Consider the following 21,334-nt stretch of genomic DNA (forward strand, 5'->3'; position numbering starts at 1 on the left):
AAAAGTAACAAATAATTTTACAAGAAATGAGACACGCCAGGATTTTCATGTTTACAATTATTCATGATAAATTAAAAATAAAGCTAAAATTTATTGTCCCAAACATAAAGCGGCAATGCTCTACAAGAAAAAAGAAATATATAGTTTTCTTTTTCTTATGGAACATTTTTCCTTCCATGTTTGGGAATATTCCTACTTTTATTTTTAAGTCGACATGATTAATTGTAAGAAAATCCTATGCGTGCCGTGTTTAGTCGCCTAAAAGGGGAAAATTTATTTTCCACTTGTTAGTGCATTTTAATGAAAATCGTGTTTAAGTGTTTATTACTTTTTTTTATCAAGACCTGAGGGGCGGAAAGTCCAAAAGTAGCCATTACAAAAGTTTTCTTTACGGAAAACTAATAAAAGGATTAGGCGGAACATTTATATACTCGGTCTCTGTCACACAATATTTCGGTGCTATTTTGGCTTGTTATCAATTTCTAGGCTGATCAGTCCAATATTTCCAAGGTGCTAGTACTAAACATGGCTGGAAGCTCCTTGCGACACCGTGTTTCTAGGCTGATGAGAAAGTCAATATTTCTGGGATCAAAATATTATATACACCCACTTCCATATTTGTGTGGTCGACAAATTATATTAATGAACGATATCTTCTGATGAAAGTCCAATATTTCTAGGCTTCTACTTCCAACATTTACCAGTCCAATACGGTGTTTAGTACTGATAGCACTTCTAGGTAGGTGACACAATATTTTAGATGACAAGCCAAACTAACACCCAGTATTTCTAGGCTGAGGAGGAAGTCCAATATTTCTAGGCTGAGGAGAAAGTCCAATATTTCTAGGCTGAGGAGAAAGTCCAATATTTCTAGGCTGATGAGAAAGTCCAATATTTCTAGGCTGAGGAGAAAGTCCAATATTTCTAGGCCGAGGAGAAGTCTAGTATTTCTAGGCTGAGGAGAAAGTCCAATATTTCTAGGCTGATGAGAAAGTCCAATATTTCTAGGCTGAGGAGAAGTCTAGTATTTCTAGGCTGAGGAGAAGCCAAGTATTTCTAGGCTGAAGAGAAAGTCCAATATTTCTAGGCTGAGGAGAAGTCTAGTATTTCTAGGCTGAGGAGAAGCCAAGTATTTCTAGGCTGAAGAGAAAGTCCAATATTTCTAGGCTGAGGAGAAAGTCCAATATTTCTAGGCTGAGGAGAAAGTCCAGTATTTCTAGGCTGATGAGAAAGTCCAATATTTCTAGGCTGAGGAGAAAGTCCAGTATTTCTAGGCTGATGAGAAAGTCCAATATTTCTAGGCTGAGGAGAAAGTCCAATATTTCTAGGCTGAGGAGAAAGTCCAGTATTTCTAGGCTGATGAGAAAGTCCAATATTTCTAGGCTGATGAGAAAGTCCAATATTTCTAGGCTGAGGAGAAAGTCCAGTATTTCTAGGCTGAGGAGAAAGTCCAGTATTTCTAGGCTGATGAGAAAGTCCAATATTTCTAGGCTGAGGAGAAAGCCCAGTATTTCTAGGCTGATGAGAAAGTCCAATATTTCTAGGTTGAGGAGAAAGTCAGTATTTCTAGGCTGAGGAGAAAGTCCCGTTTCTAGGCTGAGGGAGAAAGTATTTCTAGGCTGAAGAGAAAGTCCAATATTTCTAGGCTGAGGAGAAAGTCCAATATTTCTAGGCTGATGAGAAAGTCCAATATTTCTAGGCTGAGGAGAAGTCTAGTATTTCTAGGCTGAGGAGAAGCCCAGTATTTCTAGGCTGAAGAGAAAGTCCAATATTTCTAGGCTGAGGAGAAAGTCCAATATTTCTAGGCTGAGGAGAAAGTCCAGTATAGAAATTCTAGGCTGATGAGAAAGTCCAATATTTCTAGGCTGAGGAGAAAGCCCAGTATTTCTAGGCTGATGAGAAAGTCCAATATTTCTAGGCTGAGGAGAAGTCCAGTATTTCTAGGCTGAAGAGAAAGTCTAGTATTTCTAGGCTGAGGAGAAAGTCCAATATTTCTAGGCTGAGGAGAAAGTCCAGTATTTTTCTAAGAGAGGCTGAAGAGAATTTCTAGTCTGAGAGAAAGTCCAATATTTCTAGGCTGAGGAGAAAGTCCAGTATTTCTAGGCTGAGGAGAAAGTCCAATATTTCTAGGCTGAGGAGAAAGTCCAGTAGGCTAGAAATATTTCTAGGCTGATGAGAAAGTCCAATATTTCTAGGCTGAGGAGAAAGCCCAGTATTTCTAGGCTGATGAGAAAGTCCAATATTTTAGGCTGAGAGAAAGTCCAGTAATTCTAGGCTGAGGAGAAGCCCAATATTTCTAGGCTGAAGAGAAAGTCTAGTATTTCTAGGCTGAGGAGAAGCCCAGTATTTCTAGGCTGAAGAGAAAGTCCAATATTTCTAGGCTGAGGAGAAAGTCCAATATTTCTAGGCTGATGAGAAAGTCCAATATTTCTAGGCTGAGGAGAAGTCTAGTATTTCTAGGCTGATTTGAGAGAAGCCCAGTATTTCTAGGCTGATGAGGAGAAAGTCCAATATTTCTAGGCTGAGAAAGAGAAAGTCCAATGAAGAGAAAGTCCAATATTTCTAGGCTGAGGAGAAAGTCCAATATTTCTAGGCTGAGGAGAAAGTCCAGTATTTCTAGGCTGATGAGAAAGTCCAATATTTCTAGGCTGAGGAGAAAGTCAGAACATATCTAAGTAAAACTGCAAATTGAGTCCCTGGTATCCCCAGAATGATTAGATAAGTAATTTTCTCTTTACTCTGACGAGGAAACAGAGTTATCTTTTTCTGTTCCGAGGAAACCAATTGTGGTGAGGAAACAAACATTTGTTTTCGTCTATCACGAAGAAAAAAAATCAATTTACAGGACAAAGAATGAATTGCCTACAATTCTGTCACCGCCTCCTGCGGCGCGTGGCGAAAAGGGCCTCAGCAAAATTCTGCCAGTCACGTCTTTCCTGCGTTTCATCTTCTGCAAATCACCGCACCGTAGAGGGGTGCTCTGTAGGCATTACGTAAGGTTCTTTTGCAGCGTCCCTTCGGCCCCTAGCTGCAACCCCTTGCATTTCTTTTACTCTCAAATATTTCTTTCCACTCTCTCCTGTCAATTGTTTCAGGGTGCAACTGCGAGGTTTTCCTCCTGTTACACCTTTCGAACTTTTCTACTCTTCAGTTCCCTTTTCAGAGCTGAATGACCTCATAGGCCCCAGCGCTTGGTCTTTGGCCTAAATATTATCTCCCATTCCCAGGGGTTGTGCCTAGGGCATGTCCACGTCCTCTTCATCACCCTCTCATCATTGTCCCATCTACACGCGGGACTTGGGTCATTTCCCTCCTGACTCTGATATTTCTTCTTCAGGCCTTAAGCTCAAAGCGACAGTATTTTTATAGGTATAATATCATTGACATGTCATGATTCATGTGCGCATAGCAATGCAGATCCCAGTAGTGTTGTGTGTAATCTTGCTATAGTGAGAATGCTCATACTTGAATTTTTTATAGATATATATATATATATATATTTATATTATATATATATATATATATATATATATATATATATATATATATATATATATATATATATATATATATATATATATATATAAATATATATATATATATATATATGTATATATATATATATTATATATATATATATTATATATATATATATATATATTATATATATATATATATATATATATATATATATATATATACTGTGTTTATTGTTTATATATATTTATTTATAAATATATACATATACTCATATATACACACACACACACACACACACACACACACACACACTCATATATATATATTCATATATATATATATATATATATATATATATATATATATATATATATATTCAACCTTTGTCCACCAACCCTTACTATATTAAGTCTTGTTATAAAACTACATTTTTGAGACCCATTTCCCAAGCAGCTCAAATTCAGAATCTTCCTTCTATGAAGCTTTAAGTGGAAGTCCCTTTTAACTTGTAGCTTAGTGCTTGCGCAGGTTCCTGGTCCGAGTAGCAGCCCTTAAGCTAAAACTTCGTCTCAGTATGAAACCAAAGAAAATAAATTGATGATAAAATATCTATTTATAGCAAGTTGCCTTTTTACTAAACAGTGTAATCAGCACTTTTATAAGTTCCTCATTTGAAGGGCGGGTATCGTTCTCAGTTAGCACTCTTCTGGCCCCGCGTTTGATTCTCCGACCGGCCAATGAAGAATTAGAGGAATTTATTTCTGGTGGTAGAAATTCATTTCTCGTTATAATGTGGTTCGGATTCCACAATAAGCTGTAGGTGCCGTTGCTAGATAACCAATTGGTTCTTAGCCTAATCCTTCGGGCCAGCCCTAGGAGAGCTGTTAATCAGCTCAGAGGTCTGGTTAAGCTAAGGTATACTTAACCTTAGCACTTTTATGAAGGCGTTCAAAAATTCTTTTTTTTATGCTTTACCATCTTATAGATATTGAGAATACATTTATGACCCCCCCCCCCATAGGGGGTCAGTGCCGTCAGTGCGCCTCACGGGGTGCACTGTAGGCAATACTAAAGGTTCTTTGTACCTTCCCATAGGCCTCTAGCTGCAACCCCTTTCATTTCTTTTGCCGTACCTCCATTCATTTCTTGTTATTCACCCTCTCCTAACAATTATTTCATGGTGCAACTGCGAGGCTTTCCTCCTGTTACACCTTCAAACATACCTACGCTCAATTTCCATTTCAGTGCTGAATGACCTTATAGGTCCCAGTTCGTTCGGCCTAAACTCTATATCCCATTCCATTCCACATTTACCACCTCACTATTTTGATGAAGGTACTCCTAAACAGCATTACGAAACTCCCGGAAGTGTTGGCCTTGGGGCCGAGTCGTGAATGTGCAGTGTAATGCGCGCGTCTCCTATACACCCATTTGTCACTAAGGACAGGATCAGCGGACCGCGTAAGCTTTTCTTTCCAGAACACAATATTCGTGGAATCAGCGTTGTAAGTTTCACACGAGACTCCCTTTATAAAGGCTAAATCTAGAGAAGCGTAGATTTCCGTTGTTGGGTTTTGACGGCATGTTGTTGGGGGTAGGCCCCGTAGGGGGCTAGTGGTGCCAGTGTGCAACATTACTTAAGGTTCTTTGCAGCGTCCCTTCGGCCCCCTAGCTGCAACCCCTTTCGTTCCTTTTACTGTACCTCCGTTCATAATCTCTTTCTTCGTCTTATTTTCCACCCTCTCCTAAGAATTGATTCATATTGCAACTGCGAGGTTTTCCTCCTGTTGCACCTTTTCAAAACTCACTGTCAGTGTCAGTTTCAGCGCTGAACTACTCTATTTTGTTAGGGGTAGGAAGTCTGTGATGAAGGGGAAGAATTGTTCCTTCATTCTTCTTTTATTATGATAATGGGTTTTATTTTCTGCCGTTTCCTTCTCCCGTGATTGAAATATTATTATGTCTGTAGCAAGTTCTCCTTCGAAACTGTACTCTGGCTGTAAGAATTAATGTAACCTTAAGAGCCAAGCTTTTCCCGTCAGTAATAATAATAATAATAATAATAATAATTAAAAAAATAATAATAATAATAATAATAATAATAATAATAAAAAAAAAATATATATATATATATAGTAATAATAATAATAATAATAATAATAATAATAATAATAATAATAATAATAATCTTCTTCTTCTTCTTCTTTTAACGTGCTTTTTCCCATTTTTGTATGGGGTAAGCACGATGCCTTCTTTTGAAGGACTTTGATTTGGCTTTTAGGGTAGACCGTAGTCTCGATCGGCTGCCCTAATAATAATAATAATATAATAATAATAATAATAATAATAATAATAATAATAATAATTTAATCCTTTTCTTATTCTTCGGATTTTGTCCTTGAGTAGCTTCGAAAATAATCCTTGAGGAATGTGTGTGAACAAAAGAACCACAAGAGATGGGGGCGGGGGGAGACGAAAGAATATTCCGAACAGCCGTCTGTCGATGCATGTGTCCCCCAAAAACTGAAAAGAAAACTAATTACTCTCATGGCCAAAATATTCCGAACAGCCGTCTGTTGATGCGTGTGTCCCCCAAAAACTGAAAAGAAAATTAATTACTCTCATGGCCAAAATATTCCGAACAGCCGTCTGTCGATGCGTGTGTCCCCCAGAAACTGAAAAAAAATTAATTACTCTCATGGCCACCAAAAACACCGAAGGGAATGCTTTCCAATAACTTCTTGCACTCCAGACTGAGTTCTGTTCGACCTGTGTCAGATATCGGTCTGCCCAGAAGATTAACCAGTCACTGAATATTAAAATTCTCCTTCTTCTTCTTGTACTTCAGATTGAGTTCTGTTCGACCTGTGTCAGATACCGGTCTGCCCAGTCGATTAACCAGTCATGAATACTCAAATTCTCCTTCTTCTTCAAAACTGAATTGAGTTCTGTTCGACCTGTGTCGGATATGTCTGCCCAAAATATTAACCAGTCACTGTGAATACTCAAATTCTCCTTCTTCTTCTTCTTGTACTTCAGATTGAGTTCTGTTCGACCTGTGTCAAAACAGTAGATTAACCAGTCACTGTGAATATTTAATTTCCTTCTTCTTCTTGCACTTCAGATTGAGTTCTGTTCGACCTGTGTCAGATATCAGTCTGCCCAGTACATTAACCAGTCTGTGAATATTCAAATTCTCCTTCTTCTTGTACTTCAGATTGAGTTCTGTTCCCTGTGTCAAAACCCAGTAGATTAACCAGTCACTGTGAATATTCAAATTCTCCTTCTTCTTCTTGTACTTCAGATTGAGTTCTGTTCGACCTGTGTCAGATATCGGTCTGCCCAGTAGATTAACCAGTCACTGTGAATATTCAAATTCTCCTTCTTCTTCTTGTTGATTGAGTTCTGTTCGACCTGTGTCAGAAAGTCTGCCCAGTAAAACCAATGTGAATATTCAAATTCTCCTTCTTCTTGTACTTCAGATTGAGTTCTGTTCGACCTGTGTCAGATATCGGTCTGCCCAGAGATAACCAGTCACTGTGAATATTCAAATAACTTCTTCTTCTTGTACTTCAGATTGAGTTCTGTTCGACCTGTGTCAGATATCGGTCTGCCCAGTAGATTAACCAGTCACTGTGAATATTCAAATTCTCCTTCTTCTTCTTGTACTTCAGATTGAGTTCTGTTCGACCTGTGTCAGATATCGGTCTGCCCAGTAGATTAACCAGTCACTGTGAATACTCAAATTCTCCTTTCTCTTCTCTCTGAATAAATTCAGCGCTGTAGCATCATAACTTAGAAATTGGAAACTCAACAGGAATGAGATATAGGAACAAAAGCTGTAAAACAATCTATATCACTGCTTCACCCCAAACTGTTACAGAATGAAAACCGTGGCCGACGAGATCGTTCTTGGTGGCCTTGGCAGACTCTCATCCGAAAAAAAAATATTTTGCATTTAGGCCAAATGAGAACGACAGAAGAAGCTTACATTTGTCACTACCTAGAATCCATTAAAAAATGTCATTCACGGTCAAAGCTCAGAGGAAAATTTGAAGACTAGCAATCAGTGAAGAATATTTTATGGTATTTTAGAAGTTATTTCTGAAATATCATTCAATTCTTGACATTACAGTATTCGTATTTTCCTCTGAGCTTTGACTCGAATGTCATTGATAATTTCAAAGACACTCAAATGGGAAACGCAATGAAAGTTCGAGAAACGAAATTTTCCAAAGCGCCACCACCCACGTCACTGCAAGGGAATTCTCATAAAAGGAGAAAAAGAAGCGAATTTGCTTGCAAGTCCACCAAACCCTTCTAATTTAATCTTTTGTCATAATAACGGATGTCGGGTCCTCCCTAACTGACGTGAGATTCCTTTCTGTGTAACAGTTTAATTGCTGTGAATATTCCTAAGGCAAATCTATAGTGATAAAATCCGAGTGGATCTGATCTTGTTTGTCCTCCTCCGGGTGACAGTAGGGGAGACATGACACAACCACCCACCCCCAGCAAACCAGCTTGTTCGCCCCGGGTGGGGACGGGGTAGGTAGGGGAATGGGAAGGTTGGGGTGGCATCAACCCTCCTCTTGCAAATCTGTTCCTGCAAACCTGTTTGTCCGCCCCGGGTGGGGCAGAGTAGGTAGGGGATCAGGAGGGTAGGGGAGACATCCACCCTCCTGCAAACCTGTTTGTCCACCCCAGGTGGGGCGGAGTAGGTAGGGGATCAGGAAGGTAGGGGAGATATCCACCCTCCTCCTGCAAACCTGCTTGTCCGCCCCGGGTGGGGCGGAAGGTAGGGGATCAGGAGGGTAGGGGAGATATCCACCCTCCTCCTGCAAACATGCTTGTCCGCCCCAGGTGGGATGGGGTAGGTAGGGTAATGGGAGGGTAGGGGGAGACAGCATCCCGGGTTCCAGCGTGCTTAGTGCACCAACAAGTTCATAGAGAATATTCTGCTGAAAGCTAACGAATGCTCGGTGGATTTCTCTAAGTATTCAAAAAAAAACATGAACGCGAATTATCAGAATTGCTTTGGCAATTTTGAAATGGCTTATACTTACCTCATTTTTCCTTCCAAACTTTCGCCCGAAGAACTTTCGGCAATTTCGAAAATGGAGCCTCGAAAATGACAGCGCAACGGGACCGGGGCAAGTGCAGTAATGGCAAGAATACCGAAATAAATTTTCCTCTCAGGCCCTACGAGACTATTGGGTAATTTGCTTAAAGGCTGCTCTGTCGCCATTCCTAGTTCCCTCAGACCGGAGATTCTGATATAATGAATTCGTCAGATTATCTGAATGATTTCCTCCTGTAATAAATATCTTTTAGAAATATGAAATCCTGGTTATCAATTGCTTCAGTATTTGCTGCTGAAGTTCCAACTGCACGACATCCTCAGTAGGGAGACTTCCACAGTCCAGAAGTGTGAGGAATAAAGGACCTCTGGAACTTTGGAGAAGTTCGACAGCGAGGGACACATTTACTGCATATTGGTGCTTCTGCTGTTCAGCGAATCTAGTTGCTCTCGGCAGGAAAAGGGGATCAACGATCAATTGTGAATGTGAAAAACCCTTAAATAATAAACCGAGAAAATCTTCTTCTTCTTTTAACGTGCTTTTTCCCATTTTTTGTATGGGGTAAGCACGATGCCTTCTTTTGAAGGGCTTTGATTTGGCTTTGGGGTAGACCGTAGTCTCGATCGGCTGCCCTGCCTGACATCGCTAAGACCCCGGTAGCGCATGTACATGTATCATCCCAAATCACCAGCTCCCTTTCTCCCAGCAGCGAGGAGAGTTGAGCAATAAACCGAGAAAATTAACATTGAAATTTGAAACACCGTAGAACCAAATTATTATTATTATTATTATTATTATTATTATTATTATTATTATTATTATTATTATTATTATTATTATTATTATTATTATTCCAGAGATGAAACCTATTCACATAGAACAAGCACACCAAATGGGCCATTGACTTGAAATTTAAGCTTCCAAAGAATGTTGGTTTCAACCTCTCACCACAGACCCCACACTGCAGCAGTAACTGATCATGATACAGAGCCAGTGGTTTTTCATCCCCTGGGGGAGACGCGAACCAGCGACATCTGAGAAGCATGCCACGACACTAACCACTATACCAGCGGACCAGCCAAAAGTTTCAAAGCGTCACCTATGTCACTGCAACGCGAACCACCTCCCATGTCCAAGTAGAATAAGGCAGTTTAACTCAGTAGCAGCAAAATCTACTGAGTAGTTGCTTTCAAATCGTTGGCTAAATATACCTCAAGATGTTCTCTAGTGTGCTGGGGTCAAGATTTTTCGTTTCTATAAGATAGATTACTACATTCAACAAGTAGGAGATGCTCCGAAGTCTCTTCGGCGCAATGGAGTTTTCTGTATAGCCATGGCCCATGAAACCTTCAACCACGGCCAGGTGGTGGCTGGTGTTGTTGGTACCTATAACGGTGCCAGATGTACGATTATGGCTAATTTTAACCTTAAATAAAATAAAACTACTGGGGCTAGAGGGCTGCAATTTGGTATGTGTAATGATTGGAGGGTGGATGATCAACATACCAATTTGCAGCCCTCTAGCCCCAGTAGTTTTTAAGATATGAGGGCGGACAGAAAAAGCGTGGACTGAATCAAGTGCGGACGGACAGACAAAGCCATCTCAATAGTTTCCTCTTACAGAAAACTAAAAAGGTAGAAGCTATCTGAATTGCTTTAGCGTTGGTAAAGTGTTCTCATTTTGTTATTTACCATACCTGTCTTCTGCAAAGAAAATGATCATTTATTTCTTGAGACTTCAGTTAAACTTATAACTAAAAGCATAAATCCTTTGATGCAACAATTATGACAATACTTGAAGTGTGTGTATTCCAGCAACACAGTATTTACTCCTACGGCAGAAATCCTGAATCTATAATAACACATTGAAATTCCAAAAGCAAGCTTAAGTATACTAGTGGTAAAAATTATGCATTTGCACTGATTCTTCTTATTCATAAGAAAAGAAAATCTTTGGAAGATGGCATTTTGACAGCGGTTGCATTTTGCAATATTTTCAATACGAATCTTCCCTAAACACTGGGAATTGTCATGCGTGAAATTTATGGTTTTAACTCCCTGATGTTTATGATCATCCAGTGTTGAACAGTATCTCAAGGACTCGAGGAAATTGGTCCATGTTTAGTTCACGCAGATAAAAAGATACAATGTATATGTATCTGTACGTAAATGTAAATATAAATGTATAATATATATATATATATATATATATATATATATATATATATATATATATATATATATATATATATATATATATATATATATATATATATATATATATATATGTTTTCAGGTGCAGGTGGATCTTATGACTCACAATTATTACTTTACTCGAAAATGGCCTTGTAAGATACCCAGGACATATAAAACACAAACAAAAAAGAAGTACAAGGAGCGGAGGGCTCTTCACTGGGGAAGTGCGTGAAACACGTGGATATAAAAATAGTTATATTTGATAGCACACAAGGTCAAAGGAAAATTAACTGAAAACACGGTAAATTACTGCCGTAGAAGTCCTCCCGAAGGGGAGCTTGGGAATGCCAGGAACACGGACCAAGGATAATTCTGCTACAGGCGTCTTCCTGAAACGATATTAGGACCCCGTTACACATGTAATGCTGGAATTTGGGGATTGAATTACTCGGGGTGCACTGAAGGCGCCAAAGGACTCCCCGAGGCGTTACTTGTGACCCAGAGGAAAGGAGCTGTGAACACGTGGGCGGCTTGAACCAAGAAATATCAGGAACACAAAGTTATAGGCCCAGAAATTAATAAATGCAAAAGGGGCTAAGTAATCGTGACTAGCAACTCGTTTTGGGTACATTACCACATTTGTAGGGGCGTAGGGATGACGACGTCTTCTGCCGAGAACCACGTGTGGGAGCGTGGACAAAAGGGCCTCCTCACCAAGGTACTGCTTCCAGTCGTAGATTGGGGCGGAAAGGGCGCCCTTGGGATGATGAAAAGGCCGCCGTTTAATGTCAGCTCGCGTTTGGGGAGACTTGCAATCCCCCTTGCAGTCTTCTAAGGCCACGTGGAATGGAACATGGGGCACAAAAGGCGGCGATGGGCTCCACGTGGCGGCGGCGAAAAACGGAGGGCAGGGCAAGACTGCCGAGACTTAACTTGTTCTCGGGCGCGACGCGTGTGAGAAAGCTGTCCTGGCCCTGACCTTTTATTGCTTCTGGACAGGGGTAGAGGGGGGGGGTGGGGGGCGATGTCCTGACCCAGGTCGCCGACGCAGATATATCATAGAAAACGATCTTTCTTCCCTGTACCAAAGAAAACAGTGCAAAGCCAGATTACTGTCCCCAGACTATTATATTCTCTGAGCCCCTATACCCCGACCTTCAAATGCAATCATTACGAGAATCACTGGTCAGGTCGCCATTTTTATATGTTTCCGGGTGCAGGTGGATCTTATGACTCCACAATTATTACTTTACTCGAAAATGGCCTTGTAAGATACCCAGGACATATAAAACACAAACAAAAAAAGAAGTACAAGGAGCGGAGGGCTCTTCACTAGGGGGAAGTGCGTGAAACACGTGGATATAAAAATAGTTATATTTGATAGCACACAAGGTCAAAGGGAAAATTAACTGAAAACACGGTAAATTACTGCCGTAGAAGTCCTCCCGAAGGGGGGGGAGCTTGGGAATGCCAGGAACACGGACCAAGGATAATTCTGCTACAGGCGTCTTCCTGAAACGATATTAGGACCCCCGTTACACATCTAATGCTGGAATTTGGGGATTGAATTACTCGGGGGTGCACTGAAGGCGCCAAAGGACTCCCCGAGGCGTTACTTGTGACTCAGAGGAAAGGAGCTGTGAACACGTGGGCGGCTTGAACCAAGAAATATCAGGGAACACAAAGTTATAGGCCCAGAAATTAATAAATGCAAAAGGGCTAAGTAATCGTGACTAGCAACTCGTTTTGGGTACATTACCACATTTGTAGGGGCGTAGGGATGACGACGTCTTCTGCCGAGAACCACGTGTGGGAGCGTGGACAAAGGGCCTCCCTCACCAAGGTACTGCTTCCAGTCTAGATTGGGGCGGAAAAGGGCGCCCTTGGGATGATGAAAGGCCGCCGTTTAATGTCAGCTCGCGTTTGGGAGACTTGCAATCCCCCTTGCAGTCTTCTAAGGCCACGTGGAATGGAACATGGGGCACAAAGGGCGGCGATGGGGCTCCACGTGGCGGCGGAAAACGGAGGGCAGGGGCAAGACCGCCGAGACTTAACTTGTTCTCGGCTTAAACTAGCGACCGCGTGTGAGAGAGCTGTCCTGGCCCTGACCTTTTATTGCTTCTGGACAGGGGTAGAGGGGGGGGGGGGCGATGTCCTGACCCAGGTCGCCGACGCAGATATATCATAGAAAACGATCTTTCTTCCCTGTACCAAAGAAAACAGTGCAAAGCCAGATTACTGTCCCCAGACTATTATATTCTCTGAGCCCCGTGACCTTCAAATGCAATCATTACGAGAATCACTGGTCAGGTCGCCATTTTTATATGTTTCCGGGTGCAGGTGGATCTTATGACTCCACAATTATTACTTTACTCGAAAATGGCCTTGTAAGATACCCAGGACATATAAAACACAAACAAAAAGAAGTACAAGGGCGGAGGGCTCTTCACTAGGGGAAGTGCGTGAAACACGTGGATATAAAAATAGTTATATTTGATAGCACACAAGGTCAAAGGAAAATTAACTGAAAACACGGTAAATTACTGCAAGAAGTCCTCCCGAAGGGGGAGCTTGGGAATGCCAGGAACACGGACCAAGGATAATTCTGCTACAGGCGTCTTCCTGAAACGATATTAGGACCCCGTTACACATCTAATGCTGGAATTTGGGGATTGAATTACTCGGGGGTGCACTGAAGGCGCCAAAGGACTCCCCGAGGCGTTACTTGTGACTCAGAGGAAAGGAGCTGTGAACACGTGGGCCGGCTTGAACCAAGAAATATCAGGGAACACAAAGTTATAGGCCCAGAAATTAATAAATGCAAAAGGGCTAAGTAATCGTGACTAGCAACTCGTTTTGGGTACATTACCACATTTGTAGGGGCGTAGGGATGACGACGTCTTCTGCCGAGAACCACGTGTGGGAGCGTGGACAAAAGGGCCTCCCTCACCAAGGTACTGCTTCCAGTCGTAGATTGGGGCGGAAAAGGGCGCCCTTGGGATGATGAAAAGGCCGCCGTTTAATGTCAGCTCGCGTTTGGGAGACTTGCAATCCCCCTTGCAGTCTTCTAAGGCCACGTGGAATGGAACACGGGGCACAAAGGGCGGCGATGGGCTCCACGTGGCGGCGAGCGGAAAACGGAGGGCAGGGGCAAGACCGCCGAGACTTAACTTGTTCTCGGCTTAAACTAGCGACCGCGTGTGAGAGAGAGCTGTCCTGGCCCTGACCTTTTATTGCTTCTGGACAGGGGTAGGGGGGGGGGCGATGTCCTGACCCAGGTCGCCGACGCGGATATATCATAGAAAACGATCTTACTTCCCTGTACCAAAGAAAACAGTGCAAAGCCAGATTACTGTCCCCAAACTGTTATATTCTCTGAGCCCCTATACCCCGACCTTCAAAGGTTCAAACCAACCCAAAGCAGGAAAGGAGAACAGTTTCATAGCGTATTTTGGCGCTACTCTTTACAATATATATATATATATATATATATATATATATATATATATATATATATATATATCTCAGGTTGAAGAGGTAAAGGCATGTATGTCTCTCACAAGATCAAGTTTATTATGCCAACGTTTCACATCACATGATGCATCTTCAAGGCTGGAAAATTGCAGACAATAAATACTTAAAATGTCACTTATATATATATATATATATATATATATATATATATATATATATATATATATATATATATATATATATATATATATGTTTATATATATATAAACATATATATATATATATATATATATATAAGTGACATTTTAAGTATTTATTATATATATATATATATATATATATATATATATATATATATATATATATATATATATATATATATATATATATATATATATATATATATTTTTTTACTGTACAGGTTAGCGTCATTTTACAGTTAATTAAACTTTGCGTTGTAGATACTTGCTTTGTTTTTAGTGATAAATATTTTGGGCAGAAACTTGGTAGGCAGAGGGGGGAATTGCCTTTCACCTGTTCTCTCTAACATTTGCATGGAATTGTATGAGAGCAGGCTGCCTAATTCCATTTTATCCGACAATATACTTTAGTTCCGTTATGTTGAGGACATCTTTAGTATTTCGAAAATTCAATTGGACATGGATCTTTTGAATGGATTGGTACCTTCGATCCAATTTACTGCTGAGAGGGAAGTAAATAAGACTACAGCTTTCTTGGATGTTAAAGTAGCAGTTATGACTTGGGCCATCGACGGATGGGGTCTTGGTTGTCACTTTTTCATAAGTTGTATTTCAACAGAGATCTTTCACATTCACAATTAATCCCTGATCCTCTCTGTCTTCTGAAAGCAACCAGATTTGCTGAACAGCAGCACCAAGATGCAGTAAATATGCCTCGCCGTCGAACTTCTCAGTTCCAGAGGTCCTTTATTCCCCACACCGTTGGACTGTGGAACAGTCTCCTACTGAGGATGTCTTGCAATTGGAACTTCACAAGTTCAAGCAGAGGTGCAATGCATTGCTACCCTAATACAATTCTCCTTGCATTTTAATACCTTTTTATATATTTATTAATTTATTTATTTTTCCTTTTTTTAATAAATGGAGTCTCTTCTTTCTGTATTTCCCTTTACCTCCTCTTACTTCTTCCTAATGAACACCTTAATATTCTTTGGAAGCTTGAATTTCAAGTGAATGGCCCCTGTAGTGAGCTTGTTCTATATGAATAAGGTTCGTCTTATGAATAATAATAATAATAATAATAATAATAATAATAATAATAATTTAAAGTTTAAAATCAGGGGCGGATTAACAGTACTTGGGGCCTGAGGCTACTTCACATCAGGGGCCCTTTTAACAGACATGTACACATTTATCATATTTTGTTTTAGCACATGTTTCAATATGAACAATATCAGTTAGTGTACTATCAATAAGTTTTACGTTTGAGTTACATTGAAACGATTGATCTATTATGCTGTATCATACTGTATAAAAAAAAAGAAAACTCCATTACAAACTAACAACAGAAAAACAATGAAAATATTAAACTGAACAATTCATGTATTTGTATAATTCACATATGAGGCAAGTATTACCTAATCAGATGAAGGTAAGTAGTTACAGAAAATCAATCACATTAGATACATTTTATGAACTCTGGTCTCATGTTTCCATGAAAATACTAATATGCATTGTATATATTTCCATAAATTCAACATGAAAAAATGTGAAAAATGAGTGTCAAATAAATGTCAACATGAAAAACGAGCAAACAAATGTCAACATGAAAATCCATGTTGTAAATTAATGCCTACTTAGGGAACTTCACTTTCCTAGCTTTCTGGTTTGCAAAGTCTCTCACTACATCCTGAAAGTTTAACTTTCGCAAAATACTGGTCTCTATGTACATAAGTGACAGCATGTGTAGACGCTGTTCCTTCATTTTTGCTCGTGTTTCATTTTTTATCAGTTTAAGCTTTGAAAAGCTCCGCTCTCAGTACAGTTTGACACCATGAGACACAAATACAGGCGATATGCTATTTCAGCATTCGGAAAGACTTCTTTCAACCCGTGTTGCAAGGGCATTCGATATACAATCAATTCAGTGCTACATTCTTGGTTTTCATTTTTGTTACGGAAATCATTGATATTTGCCGCAGCATAGGATGCAAAGTGAATCATTTCATCACTGAAGCTGGTCTCAGTGTCAGAAGGATAATGATTAACTAACAAATCACAATGATGTTTAAGTGAATTCCTGTCCATTGTCATCACTTTAGACAAGAAACCAAATTTTGAGCTGATATCCTTATAAGCTGAAGCACGATATACTAGTGCAGTATTCAAGTGATCAATAATTCTTAAAAGACCTCTACTGAAATTTCTCCTTTCCGGACATTCTTGTTTCTTCACCTGAGCTTTCATCAAATTGTTTCTTCCGCTTCTGTTTCCTGCGGGTTTCCTCCTCATAAGTGTTAGTTTCACTAAGCTCTTTACCTTGTTCTTCAAAATCATCAAATTCTGAGCGTAATGAAGAAACGAAATCCTGTAGAGAATTTAGGAGACTAACTGCATTATTCAGGTCAAGTGTAGCACACTGAAGAGCTTTGCTTGTGTTGTTAAATCTTTGCAGAACAGTGTCCCACAGTGTTATGAGGATGCCAGGTTCTAGTTTGTGAAACTCATTTGATAATCCCTTTGCCTCTTGTCTAGCGATTTGTTTCTCTTCTGGGTCACCTGTGATCTGTTCTAGAGCATACAGAACCCTCTTAAACCCTTTCCGCAGAGCACTGGTTGCATCAGCATGACATGACCAACGCGTATCTGACAGTTTTTTGGGCACTGGTGCCTGTTTGTCTAATGCACTAACAAGTATGCTCCAGCGATGAGTAGATGCAGCAAAAAACGTGTACACTCTCTGGACTACATCAAAAAACTGAACAGTGAGAGGACAGCAATCAACAGCATTTGCTCCCACTAAGTTTAAAGAATGAGCAAAACAGGGTATGTATGCAGCAAGAGGGTTCACTGAAAGAATGTGAGCCTGTACGCCATTGTATGTACCAGACATGTTTGATGCGTTGTCGTAAGACTGACCACGGCAGTCACTGATGTCTATTTTGTTGGTCCTCAAGAAATCTAGAAGTGCAGTGGCCAGTCCTTTCCCTGTGTGTGTATTAATATCGATGAAAGAAAGGAATCTTTCAACAGGACCATCTTCCTTTACATAACGAACAACTATTGACAGTTGATCAACATGAGATATATCTGGTGTAGAGTCAATGCAAATACTGTAATACTTGACCATTTTCAGTTCCTGAACAATTACAGAAAGTACTTTTTTGCCCATGACACAGATCAATTCATCACATGTTGTAGAAGACAAATAAGACTTCATACCATAACCTGGGTTACCATATTTCTCAATGTGGGTGGCCAGAAAACTGTCATATTTACCTACTAGCTCAAGTATTCCCATATAATTGCCATTTGCTGGTGATCCGAACATTTCTTCTTGTCCTCTAAAGGGCAAACCTCTCTCAGCCAAAAATTTGATGACGTCTACCGAACGTTGAAGAACTGATAGCCAATAATTTGTTTCACTTACCAACAACTTTTCATTCATTGCATCAACACAACCCACCAGACTTGATCGCTGTTTAAAAGCCACACAAGCCAACAGGTGTGTCTGACTCTTTTCATGATTGTCAATGGCACGCTTTACATTCTTCCAGTCATTAAAGCCACAGGAAAATTCGCTAGCCTCAGTTGATAACAGTTTACATGTAAAGCAGTACACTTTACCTGTTGTTGGAGAGTAGCATAACCAAGTTCGAACTGATTTTTCACCAGTAAGAGTATGTATACGAGTGAATACAGCAGCTGTACAGTAACGAAATTGATCAGCATATGAACGTTTGGACCTGGCAAAATCATCATCTTTATGCTGACAGTCCACACTACCTACACTAATAAAATGTGCTTGCATATCTGATGAGACCTCTTCCCATAATCCTAAATCTGTCTCATAAAGACCTGAGGATGTATTTCCATTACTATCTATAGTCAGTGAAGCTTCCTCATGGCCATATGACTGTTTCTTTACGTCATCACTATCATGTTGATTGTGAAGCTGAGCTTCTTGATGCTCTACTGGCACGGATATCTTTTCTATTTCAGCTGAAGAAGAAGATGCAGCAGATTCTGATACAGACTGAGTGAAAAATGTCTCTATCCGTGCTGTTTGTTTGGTTATATTTTCCTCTTTAAGTTTTCTCTCAGCTGCTTTCTTTCGCTTAACTGCCCCACTTTCATACTTTCTAAGAGACATCTCTGGGTTCTGGAAACAAACAAACAATAAAATGTAATTATCACAAACTATGACAAAAATGCAGGCAAATCAAACTATCCCATATTGCTATGGTTAAGGGCCCAGGAAAGGGAGGGTGATTTCAAATATATCTCTCCTTCCTTGCGAAACACACAAACATAAATCAGTACTGGCGTAAAATCAGTACTCCCTTACCATTTAGAGGCGAAAACAAACATCTATCAATTCAATTCAATTCATTTTGACGCCTGCTCCTAGGAGCTCCCACTGGGGATGGCCACAGCAGAAGAGCTTCCACCTCTCTCTAGCTTGACCATTAGGTCATAATGGAACGAAAAATAATGTTCATTATCTCTAATACAGTGGTTCTTACCTTTTTCAGTGCCCGTTCCCATCCGAACCAATCCAGACCTGGATGTTATAACCACTATAAAATATAAATATTTATATTTTATATTTTTATATTTATATTTTATAACTATTCTAGTGTGGTATAACTGCAATATTGTCAAGAATATATATATATATATATATATATATATATATATATATATATATATATATATATATATATATATTGATAAAAGATATCTAACATTGAAGGTAGCGTTATGTGCATGAGGAGGAATTTGGTGGACTGTGTATTGTGTTGGTGATCATACGTTATTATACAACGGTTATAAGTTATATAATAACGTATCACTACCACCACAATACAGAGTCCACCATATTCCTCCTCATGCACATAATATTACATAACACCTTCAATATTAGACATATTTTATCAATATAGCTATTCTAGGCAACTTCAGTTGAACAGTTATATATATATATATATATATATATATATATATATATATATATATATATATATATATATATATATATATATATATATTTATATTTGATTGATTATTTGATTGATTGATTGATTGATTGATTGATTGATTGATTGTGACAAATAAAATGATAACACAAAACATAACGCTTCACAAACCAAACGCCACACGCACCAGTAATTCACCTCAATACTATCGATCACTCGAGCACAATCAAATATAGTGCAGACCCAATTCACACTGTTCACATAAACTCAACTACTCACAGCACAGTGCATGTCCAACACGTTTCTGTGCCACGTGAACTGTACTCGTTGGCTCCTCTCACTATATACACCAGGACCCACTCAGACAGGTCAGACGGACAGAGACCCGATTTACGATCCCTCTGCGCAGTGACGTCAGCTGATCCACAACTCACCTGTCTGTACCCTCTCTCTCTCTCTCTCTCTCTCTCTCTCTCTCTCTCTCTCTCTCTCTCTCTCTCTCTCTCTCTCTCTCGATATTGATTTGGATATCCTAGATTAACTGACAGCATATTTATCATGTCTATAGTATATTTTGAAAGAGGAATAAATATATAACTATTACATTACTGTAAAGTTTATTTACACAGTTTATATACAAATGATGTGCGTGCACAGGTTAACACAGTTATGTTTGTTTGCTGTGCATACCATTACCTTATCACTTTCATATGTTTTTACTCTCACTTCTGCAAGTTCTGTCTTTTTCTTATTTATCGTAATATCATTATTTAACTTACTTATTTTCAAGAACACTGATATTTTGGCAAAGAAGGCTATGGCATCATTTGATAAATAAACTCCCGCACATTCAATTCCAGATACAATATTTTAAATCATTCTTTTCCCGCCTGCAGACTGACACCATGCACAATTTGAAATACTTCCCTCACTGTAGTTAATTGAAAATAAAATGATTCTGAGGGAGCGTACCGTTCACCTCTGTTTACTTCATCTATCCACCTCTTATCCTTGGCCACACATTCACACACACACACACACACACACACACATATCCTTACACTACGTAGACAGATAGATAAATAGATATAGACCGACAGATAGGTCGTTATTTGACCAGAGATTTGTACATGGACAAAGGTACAGCAGAATGCACTAAAATTTAACTTAATGATCAAAACTGCATAAATGAAAGTCCTTCAACAATGGTTCAACAAAAAAAGTCGAAGCAATGACACATTTGCATAAATACACAGTTCCAACAGTTCAACAAAACATACAAAAGTTGCTCTACATTGCTATAAATACATAACAATTCCTCAAACGCAACGACTCCTCCAAAAAACTGTAACAACGCCATAACACACACACACACACACGCACACACACACACACACACTACTGCTTTATAGTTTAATACCTTGAGGCATAAGGAGAGATGGAATTGCATCATCCTTTAATGTTCGTTCTCGCTTAGGATTATCGATTCCAAAGAGTCTGGATTTCATGTCATCTTTGTAGTCAGTGTCACCCAAAATCCACAGAGCATACTACTGCATTTATCAGTGTTTATGCTATCAGTGCGACAACAGCAATGAGTCCATCGTTGTCTAAGTTCTTTTGCTCTTGGAAAACGGAAGTATTGTATGTCTGGTCCTGATGTTTTTGTTCTTGTATTATGGCACCCGTATACTGAACAGTTGTTTGCATATCTGCAGCACTGAAGTATGTCTAGTGGAAAAGATCACGATGAAAAGGTGAACACACGAGGGTGGCTTGGGGTGAGACTGGTGCGCAAACTGCATGTAAAGGTGCAGCTGACGTCATCACTCACTCCCGCCTCGAGCTCTACCTGCGCGCCGTCTGACCTGTCTGAGTGGGTCCTGATATACACCACACCACTACCTCGAGGTTTCGCCCAGCT

At 39.6% G+C, this 21,334-nt stretch overlaps 2 protein-coding genes across 2 annotated transcripts in view; one reads left to right on the forward strand and one right to left on the reverse strand.

Moving 5' to 3' along the window:
• Positions 1-21,334, forward strand: part of LOC136853211 (zinc finger protein OZF-like) — a 270,715-nt gene that overhangs the window by 170,706 nt on the left and 78,675 nt on the right. The window lies entirely within an intron of this gene.
• On the reverse strand, positions 15,801-19,755 carry LOC136852768 (zinc finger MYM-type protein 1-like). Its single transcript, XM_067127665.1, has 2 exons — positions 19,690-19,755; positions 15,801-18,593 (listed from the first exon to the last, which is right to left on the reverse strand). The coding sequence occupies exons 1-2, from the start codon at positions 19,699-19,701 to the stop codon at positions 16,626-16,628; spliced, it is 1,980 nt and encodes a 659-aa protein (XP_066983766.1). The 5' UTR covers positions 19,702-19,755; the 3' UTR covers positions 15,801-16,625.

This window comes from Macrobrachium rosenbergii, chromosome 26 (genome assembly GCF_040412425.1).
Source record: "Macrobrachium rosenbergii isolate ZJJX-2024 chromosome 26, ASM4041242v1, whole genome shotgun sequence".
Taxonomy (NCBI): Eukaryota; Metazoa; Arthropoda; class Malacostraca; order Decapoda; family Palaemonidae; genus Macrobrachium; species Macrobrachium rosenbergii.